We start from the raw sequence: 13,988 nt of genomic DNA on the forward strand, positions 1-13,988 counted from the left end.
CACTCCGCCCTGGTAGTGAGGGAGGTTTCCTGATTAGATAGTGAATCTTCTCTCTGTGAGAAACTCCCTTGTCCATTGCTATCCATAGTAATATCTCAAGTGGGTTTGGGGGATATTTCCTTCCTTGGTGGATACACAATTTTCCACACCCCTCTTCCTGATGGTACAGGTTTGGGGACCAGACTATACAGTCATAAACTCTTTTACAACAAGTTTGTGGTTTCTCTGTCAACGCAATTGCCTCAAAACTCAATAAGCTTTCAGTCTATTTGCATTCATTCAGTCCCATATGACAGTAACAATATCCAACTTTTTTCCTAGACACAATTAAGTCTACCTTATTTCTTTGCTTCCTCACTCTCTGCCAACCTCTTTTCTTAATTGAGGCCATCTAAATCTGTTGGGTTGGGTGAGAAGGAAACAGCTATAATCTGATCTTTGCTGAAAGACTGAGTATATCAGTTTAAATGAAGTCTTAATAAGCCTTTCAAAGACCTTTATCTACTTGAGTTAATTAGAACCTTTTCTATTTGAAGTTAATTTTTGTATATGGTGTGACATAACGGTCCAACTTCATTCTTTTTCATGTTGATATCCAGTTGTCACAACATCATGTGTCAAACAGACTATAATTTCTCATTGAATGGTCTTGGGACCCTTGCCAAAAATCAACTCACCATAGATGTATGGGTTTATTTCTAGAATTAAATTTTACTCCATTGATCCACATGTCTATCAATACCAGTACCACACTGCTTTGATTACTATAGGTTGGCATAGGTTTATAAATCAGTAAGTGTAATTTCTACATCTTTGTTCTTTTTCAAGATTTTTTGGCTACTCAAGGTCCCTTGTACTTCCTTATGAATTTTAGGATCAGCTTTTCCATTTCTGCAAGAAAAAGTGGTTGGAATTTTGACTAGGATTACATTTAATCTGTGGATCCATATTGGGTGAGTAATGCCAGTTTAACAATATTAAGTCTTCTAATCCATGAACCCCGGATGACTTTCCATTAATTTATGTATTTTTTAATTTCTTTCAACAATATTGTATGGTTTCAATGTGCAAGTCTTGCATTTCTTTAGTTAAATTTATTCCTAAATATTTAAATCTCTATGATGCTTTTGTAAATGAATTGTTTTCTTAATTTCCTTTAAGATTATCTATTGCTAGTATATAGATATAGACCTGATTTTTGTATGTTGCTTTATATCCTACAATATGGCTGAACTTCATTATTAGTTTCAGTAGTATCCTATGGATTCTTAAGTGTTTTCATCTACAAATAGAAATAATTTTTCCTCCTTTCCAGTCTGTAGTATATTTATTATTTTTCTTGCCTAATTTCTTTGGATATAAATGTCAGTAAAATATTGAATATAAGTGGTGATATTGGGCATCCTTGTCTTTTTCCTGATTTGGGGAGAAATGCTGCCAGTTTCTCACTATTGAGTATGGCATTGGCTTTGGGTTCTTAACAAATGTCCTTTATTATGTTGAGGAAGTTCCCTTTTATTCCTACCTGGTTGATTGTTGATATCATGAAAGTGCGTTTAATTTTTCAAACACTTTCTCTTCAATTATGGAAATGATATTGTGCTTTTTTTATTCATTCTATTAATATACTGTATTATATTGATTGAGTTTTGTATGTTGAACCACCATTGCTTTCCTGGGATAAATCTCCCATGGGCATGGTGTATAACACTTTTTATATGTTGCTGGGGGGCTTCCCTGGTGGCACAGTGGTTGAGAATCTGCCTGCCGATGCAAGGGACACGGGTTCGAGCCCTGATCTGGGAAGATCCCACATGCCGCGGAGCAACTAGGCCCGTGAGCCACAACTACTGAGCCTGCGTGTCTGGAGCTTGTGCTACGCAACAAGAGAGGCCGCGACAGTGAGAGGCCCGCGCACTGCGATGAAGAGTGGCCCCCGCTCGCTGCAACTAGAGAAAGCCCTGGCACAGAAACGAAGACCCAACACAGCCAAAAATAAATAAATAAATATATGTTGCCGGGTTCAGCCTACTAGTATTTTGTTGAGGATATTTGCATCTATATCTATAAATGATATTGGTATTTGTTGTTTTGCGTGTGTGTGTGTGAAGTCTTTGTCTGGCCTTGGTATCAAGGTAATACTGGCCTAATAGAATAAGTTAGGAAGTGTTCTTTCTTCTTCTATATTTTTGCAAGAGTTTGAGAATAATTCATTTTAATTCTTTTGTAAAAATTTGGTAGAATTTGACAGTGAAGCCATCTGGGCCTGAGCATTTTGGAATTTTCTGTATATATCTATTAGCCCATCTGCTCTAGTATTTCATTTAAGGCTGAAGTTTTTTTGTTGACTTTCTGTCTGGATGATCTATCCATTGATGTAAGTGGCATGTTAAAGTCTGTTACTATTATTGTGTTGCTGTCAATATCTCCCTTTAGGTCTGCTGATAACTGTCTTATATATTTGGTGCTCCTATGTTAGGTGTGTATATATTAATAACTTTCCAGAGTTTAGTAAAGTTGATTCTGACAGGTTTTGCCAGTTTACTATTTTTGTGGAAGAATGGGCTTTTAAGGTTTTCTATTCTACCATTTTCTCTCTAACTGAAGAGACTTAATGAGACTTTTTAAAAAATGTTATTGGAGTATAGCTGATTTAAAATGTTGTGTTAGTTTCAGGTGTACAGCAAAGTAAATCAGTTACACATATACATATATCCACTCTTTTTTAGATTCTTTTCCCATATAGGTCATTACAGAGTGTTGAGAAGAGTTTCCTGTGCTATACAGTAGGTCCTTACTAGTTATCTATTTTATATATAGTAATGTGTATATGTCAATCCCAATCTCCCAATTTATCCTTCCCCCCTTCTCCTAGTAATCATGTTTGTTTTCTACATCTGTGACTCTATTTCTGTTTTGTAAATAAGTTCATTTATACCATTTTTTTAGATTCCACTTATAAGTGATGTCATATGATATTTGTCTTTCTCTGTCTGACTTACTTCACTCAGTATGACGATCTCTAGGTCCAAGCATGTTGCTGCAAATGGCATTATTTCGTTCTTTTTTATGGCTGAGTAATATTCCATCGTATATCTGTACCACATATTCTTTATCCATTCCTCTGTTGATGGACATTTAGGTTGCTTCCATGTCCTGGCTATTGTAAATAGTAATGAGCCTTTTTTCTTGAAGACTTTTTCAGCCCGAAGTCTTTCTATTTAGAGTCCAGAAGTATACTGTTGGCATTTTAAATGCTGCAAGACCACTCCTATGGACTGAATGTGTCCCTCCAAATTTTATGTGCTGAAACCCTAATCCACAATGTGACGGTATATGGAGATAGAGCTTTTAGACTGTAATTAAGCTAAAAATGAAGCCATAAGGGTGAGGTCCTAATCTGATAACACTGGGGGCCTTACAATAAGAAGAAGAGAGAGAGATCTATCTACACACACACACACACACACACACTGAGAAAGTCTATGTCAGGATAGAGTGAGAAGGTGGTTATCTATAAGGCAGGAGGCCAATACTTGTTAGAAATAATTCCTACTGCACCTTGATCTGGGACTCCTAGCCTCTAAAACTATGATGAGATAAATTTCTGTCATGTAAGCCACCCAATTGATGACATTTTGTTATGGCAGCCCAAGCAGACTAAGACATGTTTTGTTAGTGAGAAATAGGGTGCTGCTATAGCAAATACCTAAAAATGTGGAAATGGCTTTGGAACTGGGTAATAGGTAGAGGCTGGAAGAGTTTTACAGTGAAATCTAGAAATATGGACATTAAGGTGACTTTAGTGAGGCCTCAGCTGGAAATGAGCAACACATATAATGTATATGAGATTCATTGATTGATTTTATGGAATTGGATCACATGATTGTGGAATCTGGCAAGTCCAAAATCTGCAGGGCGTGCTAACAGAGCAGAGATCCAGGGAAGAGTTGATGTTGTAGTCTTGTATCTAAAGGCAGTCCAGAGATGAAATTTTTCTTTCTGTTCCTACAACTCTGGGCTCTTTAGGGTTGCAGGTCATGATCCCCAAAAGACAAACACTTCTCCCATGAAAACCAGCAAGAGTCCCATTGTACTATAAGCTATGGATGTTGCATGGACACTTCAGGATTCTTTTGTTCAGGGAATAGCAAACAACAAGAGGAGTCACCATCTGTTGTGGCCATCCTTCCTTACAGACACAGAATGGACCCCTGCTCAAAATTTGTTTCAGACGTCAAGACTGGTAAACACACACACACACACACACACACACACACACACACGTGTTAAAGTCTTATTACTTACATAGTAAGGATTTTTCAAAAGAGCTGGTTTCTTATGCTGGTCCAAAAATGACTTCAGAGATCAGGGAAATGAAACTGGCTTGGGGTTTTATGGTGAGTAGGGTATGGAGATTCTTTTGTGCATGCCTGTGTGATTTGAACCTCCCATCAGCACCAAAGAAGGGAACACCTTAGTTTCTTATAAGCTTGCCCAGATGTGGTACACAAGGGGAATAGGGAGGGGTGAGGCTTAGAAGGTGTTAGCAATCAAGCATTAAAAAATGGATTCAGACTATTACACCATCTGAGGCAAAGGCAATTGACCCTCTCTATCAGGAGGAGGAAGAAATGTTGTTACACAGTGGGAGCAAGCTGAATATGCTTGGCACCAAAGCAATCCACATGGTGCCTTTTGATACTCCTTTGACCAGTTTTGATGGGAAATAGACATATGTAGCAACCTTGGCCAGAGAAGTGTTCAAGACTTGTCAGGGATGAGGGTCTCAGTCATGTCACAAAGTGAGGTACAGAGGCCAGCTAAGAAAAATAGGAATCTAGAACAGATAGTGGAGGACTCTGGAGGATCTGCTTCTTGGACTTATATGAAGAAGTAGATTTAAGCAGCATAAGAAATAGATTGTGTTGGACATGGAGATGTACCATACATATTCCTCTTCAGGGAAAGAACTTGTTTTTCCAGATTCTAGGTGTCCTGTCAATAGAAAGTCTTCAGCTTTAGACCTTTATAGGATAGCCTCAGCTGTAGAGAGATGTCTGGCCCATATCCAATGACTGATTGAGGTGGGTGTGTGAAGGCCCATCCATTTCATTGCATCAGTCACAAAGAAACTCCCTGTAAACATCCTGTATGATGAACTCTGTCTGCTTCCTGGAGAATATAACCGGCAACATCTCCACAAGTGCTACCAATTTCTGTATGACTTGGAATAAGGCTAGTGTTATGGACTGAATGTATTTGCTCCCCCCATTCATACATTGAAGCCCTACCCCACCCCAGTGTGGCTATATACGGACTAAGGAAGTAATTAAGGTTAAATGACGTGACCAGAGTGGGACCGTGATCTGATAAGATTAGTATCCTTATAAGAAGAGATACCTGAGAGCTCACTTGCTCTTTCCACACACATGTATGCATGGGAGGAAAAGCCATGAGAGGGCATAACACAAAGGCTTCAGCTAGGAAGAAAGATTTCAACAGAAATGGAATTTGCCATCACCTTGATCACAGACTTCTAGCCTCCAGAACAGTGACAAAATAAATTTCTTTTTTAAGCCAATCAGTTTATAGTATAGTTATGGCAGCCTGATTAGTAAATAGACTCAGCAATAAGTCTAATTCTTAAAGAAGACAGAAAATTATTTCTGGTCACCTAATCATCTGGGATAAGAATTTTAGGTCAGTGGCCACCTCTCTTCCATGTGGGTATTTAGATATCAGGTCTTTTCCATCCTGTTTTTCTGCAAAAGCAGAATTTTTAACCTGGAGTCCAAAGAAACTTCAAGGATGTCTAAGGACAAAATTCTGAGAATCTATAAATTTGTTTATGAAAAAAATTCATCTTTAATTTTGCCAGCCTCCAACCAATATTTAGCATTTTGTTCATTTATAACTGTGGGCCACAAACCACAGTAGTGACAACTGTACCTGTGATTTTGTCACAAACAAAGTTCACATAATTTCAAAGCACTTATACTTCCTATTACTTTGGAAAGAATGTATTTATTATACCAGTTATAAAATCTTATTAATTAATATGTTGTGGTGGAAGCATACATATTACTATATCAGTCATTTCAATTGTATTATTTTTATAATTATATTTCAATGTTACTGATGGCCTTTGCAATCCTAAATTTTTTTGGCATTTAATATATTCTGAAAAGAGGCACATACATTACACCACACTGCCAAAAAGCTCTTCATCTGCTTGGTGGTCAAACTAGATCATAAGTAAGTCCACAATCCAGTTCAAAGGAGATGGAAAAAGAGTGAAGGAGGTACCCAACTATTGTAATGCCCTGATCAGTAAATGTCACACCACACCTACACCTCATCATATTCCATTAATGAGAACTTAGTCTCATGGTCACACTTAGTTGTAAGGGAGGCTAGGAAATGCAGTATATCAGGGAAGCCTTGTGGCTATGATTCTATTGTAATGGAGAAAGGAAAACAGAGCTGATGAACTTCGTACAATGTATGCCACTACTCTTTTGTACCCTGTCCCCCAACAAGTTTTCTCCCTTTTGTTCTAAGAGTTTACCTATAGATTTTTCTTGGTTTTTCTGTGTAGAGAGATTTGTTTCCTCCTTTCCACTACATTTTTTATAATGTGTACTTCTTTTTCTTATCTTGCTGTATTCACTAGGATCTCCAGTATAATGTTTAATAGAAACAATGATAGAGAAAATACTCATCTTTTTCCCAATTTAGTAAAAATTCTGCTGTGAACTTTTGCTACTGAAATATTGGTATAGGTATTTTATGGTTAACATTTATGAAATTAAGGAAGTTATCTTCTAGTCCTAGTTTGCTAGAATAAGCTGAGATTTATATGGTTAATAGTGGTAGTTCTTCGTGATCTGGCTACAGGAATGACTGATTGAATGAGATTTAGTCTCTGCTTGAAAGACAGTGTCTTGGTAATTCCCGACTTCCCCCTGGAGAAACTGATATTCCTCTGAGAACAACCTCTGATCCAATTCATTTAGGGAGGTTTAGGAAGGTGCCTGTATAACATTAACTCTGGCCTCTGGATGTAGGGTCTGTGCCAGAGAACATAAATCTGCAAACCAGGAGACCCACACTACAACCTTGGCTCTGACACTAGGCTCCTGGCTGATGTTGACCAACAGGAAAAACAATTAATATTTACAAGGCTTTTTATCAGATGTCTGACTCTGTGATGAGAACATTACATATTCTGTAGCAAGGAATATTCACAAAATCCTGCTGACACGAATATTATTAGTGTTCCCATTTTACAGATGAGGAAAACAAGGTGCAAGGTTTAAGTACCTTGTCCAAGATCACAAAACAGTATAAGTAGCAGAGCCAGGATTGTATTGTAACTTCAGTGAAACCAAACTGCATGTTAGTGATGACTTTTCTGTGCTATAAATCACTTTCCCTCCCTGGGCTTCCAGTTTCTTATCCATAAAGCCAAAATGCAAACTATACCAGGAGTAAGCAAACCTCCGTGCAAATTGTCTAATAAAACACTAGAATGTTTGTGGGCTACATACTTTTCTAAACATATATACTTATTTCAATCTGGAAGCACAATATCTGCAAAAGCACTTATGCATTTGTTATTATTTCCCTATCACTGAAGAGTTTCGCCTTAGGGCTGGAATTTCAGACAGTACATCATTAACAGTCATTGTACTATTTATGTGTACTGAATTTTAATATTGGAGATTTGAATACGTATTGTCTGAGATGAAGTCTAGTTTGGTGGATGGGGGTAGAAGGGCATGAACAGACAAGGGAAAATTGCTGAAGGATCTGAGGATAGGGAGGCATCAAACTTCAGTGAAACTAACCAAGAGATTTATACTTGAGCAAGTGAGACCGAGGTACAACATTTGGAAAGGAGTCTGATTAGAATACAGAAAAGGAAGGACCATGAGATATAATATGAATGAATCACTTTCCTTCTCCACTGCCAGCTTATAGCTTATCAATAAGGAAACATTTTTAGGGGCAAGGTGGGCTTGTACAGTGAAGTTCATCTCTGTCTTTCTTGCTTTTTTGTCCCATGCTTGTTAGGTCACAAAAGCGACATCCCTAGCAGTAGCTCTCAGTCTGTGACTCAGCCCTGTAGTGAAAATATCTTTTTACAACCCACCAATGGCAGTTCTGGCAAGAACACAGAGAACAATTTTGATGGGGTGGGAGGAAGGAGGTTGAGAAGTTCATATATAATCTACTGCATTTATGTTGCTTAATATTCATTGTACTTATTATGAAAATAATGGGTTAGGAGGACCTGACATGCATTTCAACTATTCTCCAAGAGGGCAGAAGACAAGACATTTGTCAGCCCAGTAAAATTCGTTGGAGCTAACTAACTGGGAGCTAACTAACTGGGGTTCTGACAAAGAAGAATGCATTGACATGGGGCCTTCTTGTGCTTTGGGTAATGAGTCACTCATTGACTATCTGAGCATAAGAGTGGCCTCTTTCACACCCAATGCAGTTCGGCTAGGGTCCAGTCTCCACCCCTGTACAAAGGAAAGCACATCCAAGCCCACATCGATCACATCAGGCTATACTATTTATTTATTTCTCATTGCAATAAGCACATGCAATTAGCCAACAACCTCTTTCCCAACTACACTTCTGTTGGGTCCACAATTTTCCCTAGAAAGAGAATACTCCTGGTGTTTTTCTCCAATATCAACAACAGGAAGGATCTATCAAACTGGATGATAGGATGAAGAAGAGCTATTTCAGGCTGATTCAGAAATCTGACTTCAGGGACAGCTTCAGTTCCCTTTTCACCAATGTGCAGCACAGCCTTGTGGGCAGCCTGTGGAGGGGGGGGGGAGAATAAACACTGCTGATCCCCTGAAGAAACAGGAAACATCTTTGGAACAGTTTAGAAGCAGGGAAGAAGAAGGAAAGATGGGGCCACCCCTTTACTGTATTGTGTTGATGGTGCTTGAATATGAAGGACACTTGTCTAAGTGTAGTTAATGACTCTCTGGTGATTTTAGAGCTAGCTGTCAAGGAACCACCACTCTTTCCATGGCTTTCTGCCTCTAGAAGTCACTTATTAAGCTGTCCCCTGCCCCCGCCACCTCCTCAAGAACTGTATCACATCAGAGTCAATTCTGATGATTAAGTTCTTCTAACAGAATCATTTAGGACATGAAGGTCAAGGATGGAAGTAACTGTTACAATAACTTGTTTGGGGGTAATGAGAATGGCCCTGGAGTAAACCTGGCTTAGGAGAAGTCATTCTGCCTCCACAGGCTTCAGAATCATCACTGATAAAATGAGAGAGTTGAATTAACTGACTCTCAATGGCCCTTACATCTAAAGGATATTAAAGGACTCTAATTTACCAACTTACGTTGGAAAGTTTAAGACCATTGTCCTTTGTGAGTCCAGAAAAATCAGCAGTGTCAGCAAAGGCATCCTGGATGCCCATCTTCAAAAGGATGGCTCCAAGGTCATATGTGGCAGAAATGGAAAACTTTGGAACAAACAAGTCAATCCACCTGTGGAGAAAGGGGAAGGGGACATATGGCTATCAGCACACCAAGCTCATGATTCCCTCCCTCTCTGTCTCCATGTTATTGTATTGGGTGCTGCTCCTCTCCTAGGTATTGACAACCACTACTATGCAGGTCAACACGTGGCACCAAAACCTCAGAAGTTATCCTGGAAGGAATGCTCTCTGGTTCAGCCCATTTGGGACTGCAACAATGGAAGTTGGAAGATGTGACCCACTTATAATCTCTGGGGGTGTTCATGAAGGTTGGGAAGCCAGTGGCATGAATGTCAATGGGTAGTACCAGGGGGAATTTCATGGTTTTCCATCTAGCACTTCCAGCTCAGTATGAAATATCTATCAATATCCTACCCATTCCCCAAGCTCCACTTGGACTCTGGGAAGGCACCAATTTACTAGCTGGCTGACTTTGGATAGTTCATTTTATTTTTCTAGTCCTGATTTCTTCATTTGAAAAATGCCTGTAATACTATCTCCTTTGCAGGTTTGTTGATGTGCTTGGATGAAATAAAGTATGTAACATGCCCAACAAAGGGATTGGCAAAGAGTATGTCCTCACTATACTGTAGTGATCAACACACAGCTCTTAAGTGGTTCAGAGTGATTCTCCTGCCTCTGGATTTCTGCTGAATTCGGTCTCTGTGCCATTATGCCCACCCTCCACTTCTCACATCATCTAAGATGTTTACCCCTTCCGCAGTAAGCGGTTCCACTTCTTCAGTGTTTTAGATGACATGGCCCCTTCCACCCACTCAATCTGGCCCTCCTTGGGAAGGACAAAGAGTGCCAGAGCATTCTTGCTGTAGTCCATTTGCAGCACTGTGCAGTTCAGCTCTGTATCCACCAGGTGATAGTATTGTTCAATCTGGTGCATCATGGGCACTTGCACTGTTGTGGTCTTGTCCACTAAGAAACTGGAACCCTCTTCTGTCTTGGATGGATCAAAAGGATTTGCCCACTGGGCTTAAAATACAAAGAGAAGAGAGTTGTTTGTTTAAAACCAGTATTTGTGCCAATATGAACTTCTCTATCAGTCATCTAATCTAGTAATTAATACCACCACAGAGGTAGGTACCTTCTGTCAACCAGTTTTACAAATGAGTAACTGAGGATCAGGGAGAGAAAGTGACTTTACATGTTCTCCCAGGTAGCTGGTGGCAGAGCCAGGAGTCACACCCAGGGTTGTTAGACTCCATGTTCAACAGATGTTCCATCTGTGTTCAGAACCACTATACTTACACTAAACCCATCAGAGCCACAGTTTCCTCTTCCGTAAAAAGGCATAAGCACATCCAACACACAGGGTGAAATGAGACAACAGATCTGTTCTGCCGTTTTATCCGTCTACAAGTGTGTGATTTGTGGCCAAGAATCGTTCACTCCTCCACCAAACGTGGCTGACATGTGCTGTAGAACCAGCAGAAATCATTTGGGCACAGCACCTTCAGGAAAGAGTCACATGATTCTTGTTGTTACAAGCACCAGCTTTAGAATCAGACAAACCTGGGTGGGAATACCAGCTCTGAAACTTATTAACTGTGTGAACCTGGGCACTTGTGAAGATTAGATGAGACAATGTGTGTAAACCACACATGTAGCATGGTGCTTAGTATATAGTGGGTACATAATACATGATAGAGGTCTTTATGTAACATGCCCAAGAATGAACAGCAAGTGAGGGTCACTTTAAGATTTAAAACTAATTCTGTTTACCTGCCAAGTGCAAGCTTGTCTCACCTCACCAAATCCTTTGGAAACCATGATTCTGTAGCTAGATGTGAGCAAGGTGTTCATACCATTGTAACTAACCTCTCTGAAAGTTCCCTCTCCCTAGAAATTTCCTGGGCTCATCCACGAGCTGTGTGTCCCTCCTGGAAGATCCAAAACTACACACAGCTATGTCCAGTGAAGCAGGTCACTGTAGTATGAGGGACACCTACTGATGCTAGTGAGAAGACACCACGAGCTTCCCCAAGTGCCCCATTAAATTATTGGAACACTGAACTAGAAATGGACATCTTAGAACCTTACCTTTAAGGCAAATATAGTTCACCAGAACCATAATGGTGTTTGGTTTGAGGTCTTGGATGAGGCCCACAATTTTCCCTTTGGTTTTCCTCTCCACGTGACTATTGATCTCCTGCTGGGCGGCAGAAACATTGGAGAAGTCTGTAGAAAAGACTTCAGTCTCATAGAGGTTGTTGACATCATCCAAGAACTTTGCCAGTGGTTTCAGCTGCTTCCCAATGAAAAGGGCATTTCCCATCTGTAATTCCAGCTCCTTCTTTGGAAAATTCAGTGAACAGATCAGGTACTGGAAGCCCTGCTGGATCTCTGCCATTGGGGTGTCTGTAAGGTTGAACCCCAAGCTTTCCAGGATTTGAGTTTGGGTGCTGGAGCAGGCCCCAATAGAGAGCATGGCCAAAGCTGCAGAGATGCTCACAGGGGAAAAGAAGATGTTCTGATCTGGAGTCTCCATGGTGAACCTCCGGTACAGGTTGAATGCAAAGTCAGCATTGATAGATGACATCTTATAGAGAGTGGCATTTTGTTGGGGGGAAAGGCAGGAGGTTATTTTGCCTTCACAGCTGTTAGGTGGTGCACAATGAAGCCCAAGTACCAAGAGAACCAGATAGAAGAACAGTGGCATTTTGGAAGGAGGGTAATCTATAAGAGATGAGGTGAGAAAACCATTGGGGATCTTAGCTGGATGAAAACTCTGAACCAGAAACATATAATAGTCACCCATCGTGATTAGTAAAACTGTAGAAAATATTTACTGGCGTTTCTCCCCTAAAGAACTGATGGCACGTCTAGTAGGAACAGGAAATAAGTGGCCTCCTGGGGCCACAGAAATAATGGCAAGGACTGTCATTCAGATGTAATAGTGACATATGAAAACTCTGGGAATAAATCGAATTTATGGAAATTGAATTACTTTTTCTTTGAACCAGAGGCAACCTTTTGGAGAAGGAAGACTCTTTAGATAAAATTAGCACTCTCTCTGCTTACATTATTTTTTACAGATAAGAATTTAAAAATTTTTTAATTTGGTGTTTTTCTTAAGGTAAAATCTATGAGAGATGGGATGAGAGAATACTTGTACTTTTCTTTGGATAAAAGACAAAAGGAGAATAATTTTCACAAGACATGTTTAATTGGAATGGAAGGGTGGTAGTTTATGGAGCCATGTACAAGGTCATGATCTGCAATTAATGCATTCATGCAACATATGGAAGTCACAGGAACATTTCTAAACAACAGGAAGATGAAAGTATAGTTTTTGCATTTCAGATCTCTTTCACCATCAGTATCATCTAAAGAGTCATATTTAAGTTGCAAGACATCTTATCACTATTATTCTTAAACTCATTCAGGTTTTTTTAAATTATTAGAGCAGAAGCCAGAAAATATGATGTAAGATTCTCCGAGCCTGTAAGAGTACGAGGCAGCAGAGAAAGGGAGTCAGCTGTGGAATCCAGTGACAATGGACATGAGTGATAGGAAGGAAGAGATAGCCCTCCATTCTCTTCCTGAGTGATCTCATCCACTTCCAGGAACTAAACTGCCATTGCACAAAACTACATACTGTATTGCAGAGTGTACTCCTGTGTTCCTAGCCATTTGTCCAGCTGCCTACTGCATATAGCCACCAGAATGTTCCACACATACCTCAGTTTCAATTTGGAAATCTCAGTTTCCTAAAGTAAACGTATCATCTTTTTCACCCTCAAGGCTGCTCCTTCATCTTCATTCCACATCACTGTCTATTGAGGCTCCCATGCCAGAAACCTGGGAGTCATCCTAGGGGCTTCTTCATTCTCATTCCCCACATCTAATGAGTCATGATGCCTTATGAGTACTACCTTCTAAATACCTCTCAAAACTGTTCCTTTCTCTCCCTTTCTACTGTCACTGCCTCAGTTCATTTACTGAACTACTTCACCAGCTCCTAGCAGGTCACACGACCTTCAATCTCTCCCACTCCAATCCCCCTGCTTCTACCCCTCTATCAAATCTCCACATTGTCACCAAAGTCCTTTTCCTGAAAAAGTCACGGAGGCTGGTAGGAGGTCAATTATAAGATGATCACACTTAGACCTTGGCCTCTAGAGTTAAGAATTTGGAGCTCATGGTTATTTGGGATTCTGTCTTGCTGATAGAGATGCTCAAGGTTCCAAAAGAGAAAAAAAGTACTTACAGCGTATGCCCAAGAAGCCACTTGTATCTCTCAGAAAGCAAAATCTTTCCATTTTTATAACATGCCCTGTATTGCAAAAGTAGAGTGTTCTTAGTTACTCATTAACCCCAGGCATTAGCCCTGGGGTGATAGTTTCAAAGCTGGTGTACAAAACCAAGGCCAAAAAGAACAAAGTGAAAAATGATAAGGATGGAACTTTGAATGATTGCTTTGCTGCCACATCCTTCATCTATAACA

General features: G+C 39.8%; 1 protein-coding gene across 1 annotated transcript; it reads right to left on the bottom strand.

The window, feature by feature from the left end:
- Positions 1-8,565: 8,565 nt before the first annotated feature.
- Positions 8,566-13,788, bottom strand: SERPINA7 (serpin family A member 7). The gene is made up of 5 exons (XM_007183004.2): positions 13,752-13,788; positions 11,582-12,217; positions 10,240-10,513; positions 9,389-9,536; positions 8,566-8,842 (listed from the first exon to the last, which is right to left on the bottom strand). Exons 2-5 carry the CDS (start codon positions 12,198-12,200, stop codon positions 8,645-8,647), a joined length of 1,239 nt encoding a protein of 412 aa, XP_007183066.1. The 5' UTR covers positions 12,201-12,217; positions 13,752-13,788; the 3' UTR covers positions 8,566-8,644.
- Between the last annotated feature and the right edge of the window lie 200 nt (positions 13,789-13,988).

The sequence above is a fragment of the Balaenoptera acutorostrata genome, chromosome X (assembly GCF_949987535.1).
Source record: "Balaenoptera acutorostrata chromosome X, mBalAcu1.1, whole genome shotgun sequence".
Lineage (NCBI taxonomy): Eukaryota > Metazoa > Chordata > Mammalia > Artiodactyla > Balaenopteridae > Balaenoptera > Balaenoptera acutorostrata.